This window comes from Artemia franciscana, chromosome 19, assembly GCF_032884065.1.
Source record: "Artemia franciscana chromosome 19, ASM3288406v1, whole genome shotgun sequence".
Classification (NCBI taxonomy): domain Eukaryota; kingdom Metazoa; phylum Arthropoda; class Branchiopoda; order Anostraca; family Artemiidae; genus Artemia; species Artemia franciscana.
Window position 1 is genome coordinate 12,006,379 of NC_088881.1, and position 14,118 is coordinate 12,020,496.

At 34.9% G+C, this 14,118-nt stretch overlaps 1 protein-coding gene across 3 annotated transcripts in view; it reads left to right on the plus strand.

The window, feature by feature from the left end:
• Positions 1-14,118, plus strand: part of LOC136039289 (zinc finger protein basonuclin-1-like) — a 166,218-nt gene that overhangs the window by 17,869 nt on the left and 134,231 nt on the right. For all 3 annotated transcript variants that reach the window (XM_065722894.1, XM_065722896.1, XM_065722895.1), the window contains exon 2: positions 2,913-3,031. In XM_065722894.1, coding sequence (XP_065578966.1) covers positions 3,023-3,031 — 9 coding nt within the window. In that variant the 5' untranslated portion in view covers positions 2,913-3,022. The remainder of the gene's footprint in view (positions 1-2,912; positions 3,032-14,118) is intronic.

The window sequence follows — 14,118 nt, forward strand, 5'->3', positions numbered from 1 at the left end:
TCATTTGTATCTAAAATCTAAGTGTGTGCTCCTCGCTCTCCTTCTCTCTTTCACTCTTATCCCCCCTCATTTTCTCCCTTTTTGGCACGATAACAAACGGATGATTTTCTGCCTGTTAGGACGATGACCTGTAATGTGATGCTTATTGACGCCTATGAAAACAGTTATTTACGTTTGATGACTCGGATTTGAATTTTTGCTGAATGTATTTTTTTTCATTTATATGAATATTCGTTCTTTACTTGACAACAAAATTGTACAGTTAGCTTGTACAGTTTCTATTTTCTTCAGAACTTCAGTAAATTTAGAAAAAAAGAAGGTCAAAATAATGACGAAGACCACACTGCCTTTCCATAATACAACAACAAAAGAGAGAATAATGAGGACTTTTTTCCCCAAGACAGTGAACCAACAAAACCTATTTAAAAAAAATGGATTTTTATCTGAGAACTTTTATTGTAAGTGTTTTATTGTTTTTTGTTTTCTTTACTGAAGACAGCCCTTAGATATAGGGCCGAAATATTCAAATAGGTTTTGTTGGTTCACTGTCTTGGGGAAAAAAGTCCTCATTGTTCTCTCTTTTGTTGTTGTAATAGAAGGTCAAAACATATTTTTTGGACAAAGCCATTACGCAAGAGCTGTTTTTATCATAAATTTGGAAGATTCATAAATATGCAACTTACATGAAGATAATAACAAATCCTGGAAAAGTCCATGACCTGGGAACATCCAGATTGAAGTTATTGATAAGCATGAGCCACCTCTTCTTCGACGTATGTGCTGAATGATTTTCCCTTTTCTACTCCAAAACTACCTCATGGAAATGTAGAGTCATTGTTTCAAACTCCTTCGTTAGAACCCCCTCGATCTCCAATGACCTTGAGCCTCTCTAGACCAAATTATGTGCCCTACCTCAGTTCAATTAATAGATCATGTGTTATTGGGTGGCTACCAGGAAGTGACATATGGGATTGCCTCCTCGGAAAAAGAGATCTAGTTTTAGGCAGTATATGGGCCCCAAAACACGAAAATGGAGGGGGCAGGGATATTTTTATCTGTTTTAATGAAAATTTAAGATAAAAGCATTTTCAAAATCGAAGAAAAAGTGCCTTCCATTTTTGGAGCTTTTATTTATTTTCACTTTTTGAAGATATTGCAGGCGTAAAGTTAAGATTAATGTGTGAAAAAAAAAATATAATAACTTTTACCAATTCGAAAATAAAAACTTCTTCACACAATTCTATCTATCAAAACTTCAAATATCACCTGAAAACGCTGACAGTTTATCTGTAGCTGTGGCCTACCTGTGGCTTTAGAGACAAATTTAGAGAGCAATGTTTGATTTAAATAATGTTCAAGTGCTGTCAATGGGCTTTATATCCTCGCTGCTTGTAGGCGTTTTCTAAATCTTTTTGCCCTTTTTCGGCTGAACAGTAATTACGAGACAGATTTAGAAAGCCATGTTTGATTCAAGTAATGTTCAAGTGCTGCTTATAGGCTTTATATCCTCGCTGCTTGTGGACTTCTGGAATTACCTTTCAAATATGCTCAAATTCTGTTTATGGACTTTTGGAAGCACCTTTGCCCATTCTTTGCTAAAAAGAATGTGGAACCAAGTGCCAGGTTTTTTGGGAAAACTTTCTATGTTTAACTATTTATTAACAGAAAAAATAACATACTTGAGTGCAAGAGTGGATACAGAATTAAGTATCTATCGATAAAATTTCGGTCTTTAATTGGTATTTTCATCCCTCTAATCCTTAATTAGTGCCAATTTTGTATAGTTGGGAGGGGTACCTAGCCCTAAACCCCCTCTTGGATCCGGCCCTGCTTGAACTAGTACAAATCAATTATCTTGATCAAAAAGTATAAATTAAATTCATTATAATTAAAAATTTAGATTTTCAGAAAAAAATTTCGAGTAACAAAATTCTAGTACATTCTACTGGGCAGTAATAATTTCTCAGCAAATAAATAAAACAGTTAGTTGGGTTTGATAAGAAAATTTTTTGTACACTTAGAAACAGTTATTCGGTCATTCAAGCTCATTAAAAAATTTTTTTTTTCTTTTGTTTCCCCTGAATTTCAGATGCTTGTTTCCAGCTGTGATCGTACCCTGGGAGGAGTTGCTGGGTTTGAAACCCGTCCCCAAAATTTTCGTCCAGCTTGTAAAAACCCAACAAAAATGTATAGAAACAAATTTTAATACGTTGTTTAAGTTTTTTTGCACCTGCCCCATGAACAAAAATCCTGGATAAACTTTGGGATATAATTAATTAAAGTTTGATATGTTGCTTGCTTATTTTTTCGATCAATACTAGTTTCATTTGTCCAAATTCATAACTTTGTGACCGAGAAATGAGTTTCATAGAGGGATTTCTTCTGTCCCAACTAAAAATTAAGCTTCCTATAATTGTTCATGTCTTTCTTATACTATCCAATGGTGTCAATTAGTGGGAAGTGTCTTTATTGTTTGTCCCCTCCTGTATTTTGAAAAATAATTTTTTTAAGACATTGTAATTTGAAAATGCCTTTTTGGTAATTCTATCTGAACTTGCCCCTCCTCCCAAGACTTTGAAAAATACATATACCCCCCGTAAAGTTTTGTGAATCAACACGACTGATACGTTCAACAGTTGGGGCATTGTATCTTATTCCAGAAAATATTACAATTTCTAAAAAATATTTTAGTGTATTATTGTTCAAAAATATAGTTTTTCGTTCTCTCTCTAAAAAAAAACTCCAGACGTGCTTATGGCTAACCAGTAACGTTTCTAGCTATCCGATATGTCTAATAAAAATTTGCTGAATTCTTTTACTCCATTTCAGACCCGTATTAGTTTCAATCGTCTAGATTCGACTTCCTAACGTATCATCATTTTTTAGGAAATAACCATGTATCTCTTTTTTAGGATATATCGTGAAGGTACCTCAGAAGCTCCGCCCATGAGAGCGCCTGAATGCCTCTTAGCCAATAGCTAGTGATTGTTCTGAAGAGACAGAGTTTCGTTGCCATCTTACCATGGAACAAGTAAGTAGTATGAAATACTTTAGAAAAAAGAATTATAAACTCCGTAGGGGTTTGTGGGAAAGGTTGTTGTTATGACTTTCAATATGATTAATGGCAATTGTCAATATTCCTTATGGCTTCTAGCAATTTAATTGTATGTAAACAATGCAAGAAAGGTATAGGCTACTTGTTCGGGTTCTAAAGAATTAAGGTGCTTTCACATAGCCAATTCTTTCACACTACCGGATTTACACACATCGCAAGCTACGTTGCGGTATTCTTTTTTGTGATTAGGGTCAACGTAACGTAGAATTTTGGGTATTTATGTGTTATAGCGACCACACCAAAGAAATGAAGTTAGGCTAATCCAAATAAAATATACAAAAATACGATGAAAATATAATACTTTGGTAACAAGATTAGGGAAACAACAAGAGAGAAATATGGAAAGCAGCCCACTAAGAACGCATTTTATTAAATACCTAACCAACTCCATATATTAAATATTTAATTAATATGTACCTGCATTGTATTTAATCTCACTCAGGCTAAGCTGATTATCCCCAAGTGGACACAGAAAACCGGTTTCATTACAGATCAGGAACAAATTGTGGTTGCTATAACACATAAGTATCGAATTCTGTGTCCATGACGTAATGAAAGTAGAAAATCAAACTGCATTTTTCCCTTATATTATTTTTCAAATCGGCCAGTTTTCTAGGGAATTAAGAAAAGTTTTTAGGGCCCTAGAAAACTGTCAAAAATACAAATAGAAAACAATATATTTACGAAATAACAACATGCCAGTAGGGATATAAAGGGGTAGATTTTCTCTCCTCCCAATGTTTTTCTGTCACCTTTCTCTATATTTTTAAAAGAAATAGTTTTTTTGCACATTTTTTTAGTTCATTTTTGTTGCGTTTTTACTACTTCGGTGAACATTTTGTGTTTGGTTCAAACCCCCTAACCCACCCTCTGGATACGGCCTTGGTTATCAGTAATAACACAATTAGTAAGCTTTTGTGTGAGAAAGTTCTTCCCTGGTCATTGCCATTTTAAAGTAGAAAAATATGCCGAAAAAAAATATAATAATGTCAACAAAAGAATATTTTTCCCTGGTCATTGCCGTTTTAAAGTAGAAAAATCTGCCGAAAAAAATACAATAATATCAACAAAAGAATACTTAAAACGTAATAAATCCACATATTTTATGATTTTAAGCTATGAATATGTTTATTTTTCCCCGAATAATGCCAGCACATAAAGATACAGAAATGTAGTATTTATTGTAGATGACACCATTGCAGGCTTGTATACTAACAAGCCATTAAAATTGTGATACCCCAGAAATTGTTCTCTGAGATTTTCAAAAGAATAATTAACCAAAATTCTCAACTATGTGGCGAAGAATATCTTTTCACTACTTATAGTTTTCCATGAGATAAAGACCCAAAAAGTTTTTTGTGAACCTTTAAGGCCATTCTGCATTAAAATGTCTGCAAATTTCTGAATTACAATGGAAAATGTCTGCCAACATACGAATTCGGGAACTTACAGCTTTTAATTTTCTGTTTTCAACCATGTTACTGAAAAAACAGTGTCTTCGGTTGCTTTTCTGTTAATCCACCAAACCATCTGTCTCCCTTAAAAAAAATGGCCTTTTCCTTTCCATTTTGGCGGAAGATGACAAATAGAGATTGGTCTTTGAAAAAGCCCGTGAAGCAGTGCAGCCTTGAGGTAGATTTCATTAACATAACCTTGATTAACCTGATAAGTCCCCCCCCCGAACTCATAATTTTCTCTAACTTTCCGGAACTTCTTATTCAAATCATATTTTGTTTTCTATTATATTAGCCCCTCCAAAAAAAAATTCCTGTATGCGTGGCTGGTCATGAGTACGTAATACTTCATAAGTTTTGGGACTATTAGTTGATGGACTTTCATTATTGAACCCTTTTTTGACAATGAATGAAAAAAAAAACAGTAAATGATTTTTATGTAAAACAATGTAATTATTTATTGTGTTCTCTTTGTCCATTTTCAACACTATATTCTACGCAGACCCCTAAGTAAGGGCGCAGAACTTGCGGAATATATTCTTTCTTTCAGAAATTTACTGTAGTTTCGGATGTCTAGTATACAATTTTTAATTTTGTAGATTTTTCTCAAAATTTTCCCCCGTTTTTTCCCATCCTGAATTGCAAGGTGGCCGCAAGTAAATTCCTCGGGTAAGTTTATTCCCTGGTAAATTCCCTGGGTTCCCTGGGTAAGTTTAATCACTCATACTTAACGCTGCCGCCTATTTGTCTAGGTTATTTACGTAAAAAAATCATACCTTGACAGGTTGGGCGAAATTGCTTTCTATTTTCCACTGCCAAAATGTTGTAGAATAATAGCCGTGGGTATACCTTGAAGGGCAGTTCTCCACCTGGAAATTCATTATCCCCTAAAAAAATCTTAAAATGAAATCTCAAAAATCTAAATCTTAAAAAAAAATTTAAAAGTTCTGATTAAAAACGATAAATCCTCTCCCCCCTTTTCCTTGGATTACTGACTATATCTCTTGGATAAGTGCCAGGTTATGTTATCGTCTAGTTTTCTTTATCTATACACAGATAATTAACGTGCCCCACCAATTATTGATTTATTTTCATGTTTTTTTGCCAATAAATTAAAAAGGCTTGATGACAAAATATAAGCTACTTTTCTTAGGCGCGTCTGTAGGCGTGGACAATGTGTAAGATTAGAGGCTAAAACTCTTCCCTCGCCCAGATAGACCAAGCTAGTATTAAACAGTTTTACGCATAAAACTGATATTGTGTTTTGTTTTTTTCTTGGAGTCGCTACATATTAAGAAATAACACTTGAGCATAAATCTTGTGTTTTATTACTTCAAATATTATCTTTAAATATTGATAGAAATGGATAGTACCTAAGCACTGCTGATGAGACAGAAAAAAATGTTTTTTTTTTTTTTAATTGGTCAGAAAAAACCCCCATGAATATTTTGGAAAACAAACAAGTTAAAAGGAATACAAATCGGGGATAGGCATGCAGGGGGATGGCAAGGAGGGTTATGAGATGTATGTCTATATATATATATATATATATATATATATATATATATATATATATATATATATATATATATATATATATATATATATATATATATATATATATATATATATATATATATATATATATATATATATATATATATATATATATATATATATATATATACATATATATATACATATATATATATATATATATAATATATATATATATATATATATATATATATATATATATATATATATATATATATATATATATATATATATATATATATATATATATATATATATATATATATGTGTGTGTGTGTATGTGTCTTTATTATGATTAATTTCATTTTTTTTATAAGGAATAACATTTAAGATATTTTTATATAATTAAGATTATATATACTTATTAAGATTATGAATGTATATTATTTATGTTTATATGTGATATATTTATATTTACCTAAAAGATAACATATATTTTTAAACAAAAACTAAAAAAAACTTGAAATAAATATAACGCCCTGATACCCACAAAGGTTATATAGACTGTAAAGGGGGAACCATACACTGTTTAAACACTAACTCAAAAACAGGAAATAAAGAAATAAATAATAAATGCCTGAGTAATAATAAAACTTGTTCCAAAAAGGGGAAATAGATGGCACAAATATTAAGAAAACACACTGCATTTCCAACTTCTACTATACAGTTGAGAAAAGAAAGTTTTCCCATCTGAGAAATGAGACAGCGTATGAAACTAAAACGAAACCAAATCCTGAACTGATTTATTTCCGCTGTACATTTAATAGTATATTTAACCTACCATTATTACTTACTTCTGACCTTTCGTGAGCCCCAACAGGCTCTTTTATTAAAAGTCTTGACTTTTAAAAAAACTTAATTATCTCTAATAAAAAAGGACTGCTTTTTGAATTGGATTAAATTATAACTTTTAATATTCATTATTGATATGACAAATTTTGATTCAGTATAAAGAATTCAAAAGCTGGTTGATTCTTCAACATGAAGTTTTAATCCAGTAAAAAGAGCGAAAAGTTACAATATTTTTCACGAGTAAACTCTCTGTTTCTGTGATATAACTGTTTGCAGTACTAACAAAAGTCAAATGTTTTTGCATAGCGCTTTTTACATAATTTTTTTTTCGTATCTAAGACTATATGTTAACATGCGCTTTTTGCTGTCCATCCAAAAGATGTAAAATAAACCTCTCAAGAGAAACTTTGCATTTTTTATCTTTGATCACGCATCCGGTCTTTCGTGAGAAAGTATGCTCGTGCTTAGAGAGTCCATCGTTATGGAATTCGCTTGCCACAGTCAAACTATTCATTTTATGACGGAACATGAGCCATCGCTAAGATAAGGTGACAAAGTAAATGTCATCAAGACATAAACCAGATGTAAGCTTTTAGCCGAAATGGCTTCTCTTAGGTTAAATAATGGCTTTCGATCATAGTGGAATCAAAAGCAATCCTTCTTGCGGCGCGACTTAGAGAGGTCTAGGAAATTTCAAGAGATTTATCCAAAGTTAGATTGTCGTATCTGCAGAATCCTGAACTGACGGGATTAAATTGCTCTGAATATTGTTCTCCTATAATTTAGACCAGGGTTGCCATCCTCGTGGTTAACACTAGTGTCAAACACTTTTTTCCTCTCCATGGGGATTATTTTAAATAATTGTTTCCGAGAATTGGTGTAGTTTTTACTTTCCTGTGGAATTTTTCTACAATTTGATGGATTTTATAAAGAAATGCCAAGGGGGTGGTCCAGCGTATCAAATGTGTGCTTTTTTAGTTAAAGGGGTTGAAAATATGGCTTAGGTAACCTAAAAGACGGCAGCTGGTACTGATGCTTGAGTTAAAAACACCTGGAAATGCAAATTTTTATTTCTCTATCCCAATGTAATGTTAAGTTACTTAGTTCTTAATTTTTATAACTTTCAGGAAGCAAGAATTATTTTTTCTTAGATAGTGTCCTATTTTTACTGTACAATAGCAGAAAAATATTATATTCTCTAATTTTTACATTTTGGCATTTATTGACGTTTTTTAAGCCGTACCCAGAAACGGGAAACTGGAGCCGCAGTTGCAATCTGCGCTGTCCAGATTACCAGTCTTCCGCCCAAGTTTTCGGAAAACCCTGAATGGAGACGCGGATTTAGTAGAAGTGATATATAAGAATAGGTGGCGGAAAAGCAGTAGTGTCAGTCAGGGCTGCATCATGGATTTTTTTCGGGGAGGGGAGGGATTTACAAAAAGATTTTTTATTTTTTGGGAGTGTTACAACAAACATAAAAAAAAACACATCAAAAATGTATTTTAAGTTCACGTTGTTACGTTTTTACAAGTCGCACAAACATTTAAGGGTCTTTCAAATTCCCTAACCAAGACCCCCACCCCCTGGACACGGTCTTGGTGTTAATGGAATTTCCATTAAGATCCTGGCCGTTTGAAAATTTGAAAAAAAATGGGTATACTCAGTTTTAACAACCTTTTTACTTATCGTGCTAATGTTGATGGATTTTTGAACGCTTACCATTCCTCTAAAATTAGTACCCTCCCTCCTGGCAGTTCTAAAGAAATCGCATTACGGTATATGCAAAACTTGATTTTAACACTTGCAGTATCCACGTTTCTTTTTATCAGATACCATCCCGTTAGAAAAAAAAACGCTATGAAGTTCCTATGACACAATATATTCTCTAAAATTAAGCTTTTGCATACTCTTTCCTGCATGACAGAACTTCCGTAACCCAAATAGATCAATAACTCCAATAGCATATGCCATTCTTAAGAAATTAATTTAAATGTTATTAGAATAAAGCGTCCCTAAACTTGAGATCACAATCCCAAGAATTCTAAGGGATATACACAAAGTGGTTAAAAAGTTTGTCTGATCACTTATGGAATGATTTGCCCAAAGCTATAAAAGCATGACAGGAGACATCAAAGCATTCCAGACAAAATACGGGAAAGATAAGGATATTACAATTTGGCAGGAGTTGAGGATGGATACAATGCAGGCAGATTATACCTCTAATTGAAAGGGGCTAGTCAATCACCTAATACAAGCATAAAAAGATAGCCCGAATGCATGGCTATAAAGTAAAGGCTCATCCAAATTTAGAGGCTTACAAAACCATGCCAAGTACCGTATCCAGGGAGGCGGGCTGCAGGTTAGTCAATCACCTAATATAAGCCTGAAAATATAGCCCGAATGCATGGCTATAAAGTAAAGGCTCATCCAAATTTAGAGGCTTACAAAACCATGCCAAGTAGGGCCGTATCCAGGGAGGGGACTGCATGTTATTCAGTCACCTAATACAAGCATAAAAAGATAGCCCGAATGCATGGCTATAAAGTAAAGACTCATCTAAATTTAGAGGATTAAACATCCATGCCAAGTAGGGCCGTATCCAGGGAGGCGAGCTGCAGGTTAGTCAATCACCTAATATAAGCATAAAAAGATAGCCCGAATGCCTGACTATAAGGTATAGGTTCATCTAAATTAAGCGGATTACACATCCATGCAAATTAGGGCCGTATCCAGGGAGGTGGGCTGCAGGATTTGAACCCTCATATCCTTAATATTTCTCTAGCTCGTAAATGGTTGTTAAAATGCAGAAAAGAAAACTATACAAAACCGATCCTCCCGAGTAATTTCTTATCTTGTAATTCACGACACAAAAATTATTTTGGTACCCCCCTCCCAATAAAGTAAAACTCTGGATACGGCCCTGCTGCCAACTATGCTTATCCTGCTTGTGTGCCATTAATTAGGGGGAAGAGGAATGCAAATTTTTAATATGATTTTATCCTCTAAATCCAGAGCCTCAAAAAAATGCTTAAGCCCAAAACCTCTCTATGAGAGGTCCTGTAGATCAACGTGGAGGAGGAAAATTACATCCTACAATTTCTTTAGATGGAGGAATATATTTGAAGCAAGCGTGCACTATTGTTGCTGACATATGAATGCTCTCCTCTGATTTCCGAAACGGTGGTTTCTAACGAAAAATGATAGTTCCTAAAGATCAGGCTACAGTAATAGATAGTTGAACTCTTGTATAAAGAATACATGGGGCAAAATTCCTCCTCGTATTTTCGCTACCTCTGAATACGTAATATTAAAAATCAACTGAAACAAATTAGCAATTTTGAACTTTGAAACGAACAAAAACCATCATATATACGAAGAGGCTGCCACCCCTCAATTTCTACACTCTTTACGCTATAATATGATTTTTTTTTTGTCTCAGTACCATACCAACAAATGCTCTAAGTAAGAGAAATAGTCTAGGAAAACTATGAAAAAAGGGGTCAACCTTAAACAAATTGATATACAAATGATTCTTTTGACTCATGTGATTAGATATGTCATTTCTACGCTTTTTTGCTGATAAACATGAAACTAAATGTTTAAAGTCAAAAGAATTGCTTGGGGCTTAAAGTTTTGAAGGAGAGTGAGGTTTGGGAGAGGTCCAGTCTGCAGGTGTATATCAAACTTGGCCTATGGCAAAACATTTACAACCTCGCACCTTGGTAACAGCCAAGACTGGGTCCCGGTAAAGTCTAGTATGCCCGTAACCTTGGTTTTGTGAAAGTGAGTAAGAATGAGGAGGAGGAAAGGAAGATGGAACGTATATTTGGCAACAACAAGAAAAATATTCTGTCAAAGAGCTTCCCTTAGCGGAAACGAAACACTAGTTCCAAATAAAACTCCATTACTGGGAAAACTGCCGACTCCATTAAAGTTTCCACAAGCCCAGGTACATTTTAAGCCATGTTTTTTGCAAGAACATCGCAGAGTCAAACACTCGCTCTTAAAATTACTGAGAATCACTGACAGAAGGGAAGGTACATTTTTCCACGCTTATACTTGGAAATATACTCGAAGCAAATGATACTTGTAAACATCGCTTGTTGGTGGGAGCGTTTTTGCCCCTATATGCTTCCCAGAACTTCCAACTTTTTCGAGGAATTTTCTGTGGCGGACCGGGTCAAAACTTGTTTCATTTTCTGCAGCTTTAAATAAGATAAGTATGGCCTTCTTTCCAGCTTTTCCAATGTCGTCTTTTGTAGAATCTGAATCTAACAATAGTCCGGCAATATCCTGGAAGTTTTTTTTTATTTTCCCGTGGTTCAGTGGTGTAGATTTTCCTTTGCCATAAATTCGTGAAGTTGGATTGCATCCAAGAAGGGTATGGAGGGAAAGAATTTGGTCGCAAAGGGTGTCATCAAGTTTCAGTTTAGTTGCCAATATATCCCACAGACGGCCTCCAGTTTTCAGTAACTTTGACTCGGAATGGAAAAATATTCGTCTACAGTCTCGCTTCGTGTGGTCCAGTTAAACGACTAGTAATTCTGTGTCTCCTCCTAACAGTGGGTCGGCGTTCTGTCGCTTCTACCGCAGACATTACAATCAGCAGGACAGCTTCGGCTGGCGACTGGTACACTTCACATCTTGCATCTTAAAGTAGCCGGACAAAATGCTGATGATTGTCTGCTTGTTTTCTGCGTTGCTAAGGAGCTGATCCTTTTTTACTAAACAACGCATCTACAGCTGAATGTTGATCTTAGGACAGCCTATAGACCCGCTCCTCCTCCCATACGTCGCGTCTTTAATTGAGCGTCCAGATAAATACCCGTCAAACGGTATGAAAGTGCATCCATATTTTCTCTTCACATAGTCGACATATTTGGTGCATGTATCCGCGTGCGTGCTGCATTTCCCCAAAGCAAGCGATGTAGAAGGGCTCTAATACATACTGAGGTTCATCCAAACTTTTAAGCATGCAATCTGTCTTTGGTTGAAGTCCTTCAACTTTGCGCCAAAACGCATTGGTAAGCGTTGGTGTGTCCGCAAAGAGACCATTCGGCTCAAATAACGAAGGTGGTGAGAAGCAGAGTCCGTAGCTGAAAAACGTCTGGAGTTCTTCAGCTGAACTCCTTGCAACAGTGACCAGCCTTTGAAACATCAAAGCAGGGTCAACGGTAGGCAGTTCTGCTGCTGACTTCAGGTTAGTTTGCACTCTTATAGTAATAGCAGTTGCTTTCTTCTTGAAAGTGTAAATGTTTGCGTCTTTTCCAGTCAAACCATACAAGATTTTTCTACCTATTGGTACAGCCTCGTCTGCGTCCATCTACTCAGTCGTAATCTCGCTAGTTACTATATTCCTGAGAAATGGCTCCTTTGTGATAGATGGAAAATCCAGGAGAAAGTAGTCCACCTTTTCAACATCTTTAAAGTTATGTTTGCTTGACTAAGAATCGTAAGTCCTGGTCAATGGTCTTTGCATTTGTGTAAGAACTTCGGCATGACTTGTGAAAACAGTCCCCACAACAGCCGTCACATCAGTTCGCTTTTGCTTTTTACTTTATTCGTTTATGCTTCTCGGTCCTACTTCCGTCCCAACAGCTTTCTCGTCCGCTTCGAGTATTTCTTTCTTACAGATGAAATGAATCATCATTCTAGACCAAAATTCCACCCCATAAAATGACATAACCAGTCAACTGAAGTGAAAGGAAAACCAAACTAATTTTAAATTTTCTTTTAGTTGGAATTAAAAAAATAAAATTATCACTCAGACAATATAAATACTTTTGCAGTTTACATAATAAACTTTCGCGATTGTGTTAAAATTTTCAGGAATTATTCAAGTTTTAATTGATAAATCAGATTTTTTGTTAAAACCCTAAAAAACTTACCACATTTTATACAACTATATCTACATGATTTTTATAATGTTAAAAATCCTATTTAGATCTTCGTATGCAAGGTGATTTGCTACTTAAGTGTTGAGCAAAAAATGTAGAAACTCGGGGACGATGACGATTTTCGAAAAAGTTAGACTTTTATGTTCCTCAAATTTGCCTCAGAAACTACCTCATCCTCTCCATCGTCAATCCAAGTTGTTGTAATGTTCTAAGATATGTAGAGATGTTAAACGAAACCCCCCAACTACTTCCCAAATTTAGAATTGTCTTTTTAGGACGGCATTCTTTACATTAACCAAATACACCCTCAACCTAAAAAATCTTAAATTAGTGAAAGGCAAACTTTTTAGATTTGGAATCAGCACATATTTTTTAGTCGGGTAGTGAAAGAATCATTTGTATAGCAGTTTGTTTGAGGTCAAACCACATTTTTACTAGACTAAAAGTAAAAGTAGATGGTAAGTAGATGTTCTGCGATACTCTGAAGAAGTATTAGTCAAACTTTAGTGAAAAGTTAGGGGGTAGAGAGGAAAAATACCCTACATTTATGGAGTATGGTGTGCCATTTCCCAACACACAATTTTATCTTGTTGAGTTTTAATGTCAGTCAATTTTTTTGGAGACAATCATGTTTTGGGTTTAATTTTACTTACAAAATGCTTTTATTTACGTTTAATGTGTCTTTTGTTTGATGCTTTGACAAAGGTGGCCTCCGCCCACGGCTTTTCAACTCTTTTCAAAACTAACATTATTTCAGTCCCTCCCTATCCCTCCCCTTCAGTACAGGTTTGAAATATCTACGATATTACTTCGTCTACATTATTTTTATGCGTATTTAGTTATTATTTTTCTGAAGGTGTCGAAATAAAAACTACAGCAGGGACAAATTCCTAGCTGTCAACAGTCTTCCTCCTTACGACAACACTTTAAATTTGTCATCTATTCCCAAGCTATTTTGACTTCATTCTGAGGCGTCAATATACGAGATTTAGCTCTGTTTATACAACGCCCGTCATGTGACAAGTAGGCTGCGGTTTTCTCATAGGTCTCGTGTTCGGTGTCCGTCACACGTGTGGTCGTTTGACAGCTTGTGACATACGATCGTCGACAAAGACATTTTAACGCTAATGTAAATATGAGGGAAAGGATTCAACCCCCACCCATGTGGCTTGTCGTCTAGAATCCATACTGACAACAGCCATTTGGTCTCTTTCACTTTTTTCCAGTTGTCAAAAACTAATTAGTTGTAATTTCCCCAGTGGACATGTGTATGAATTGACCCGGATGTCAAAGCATTCAGGAA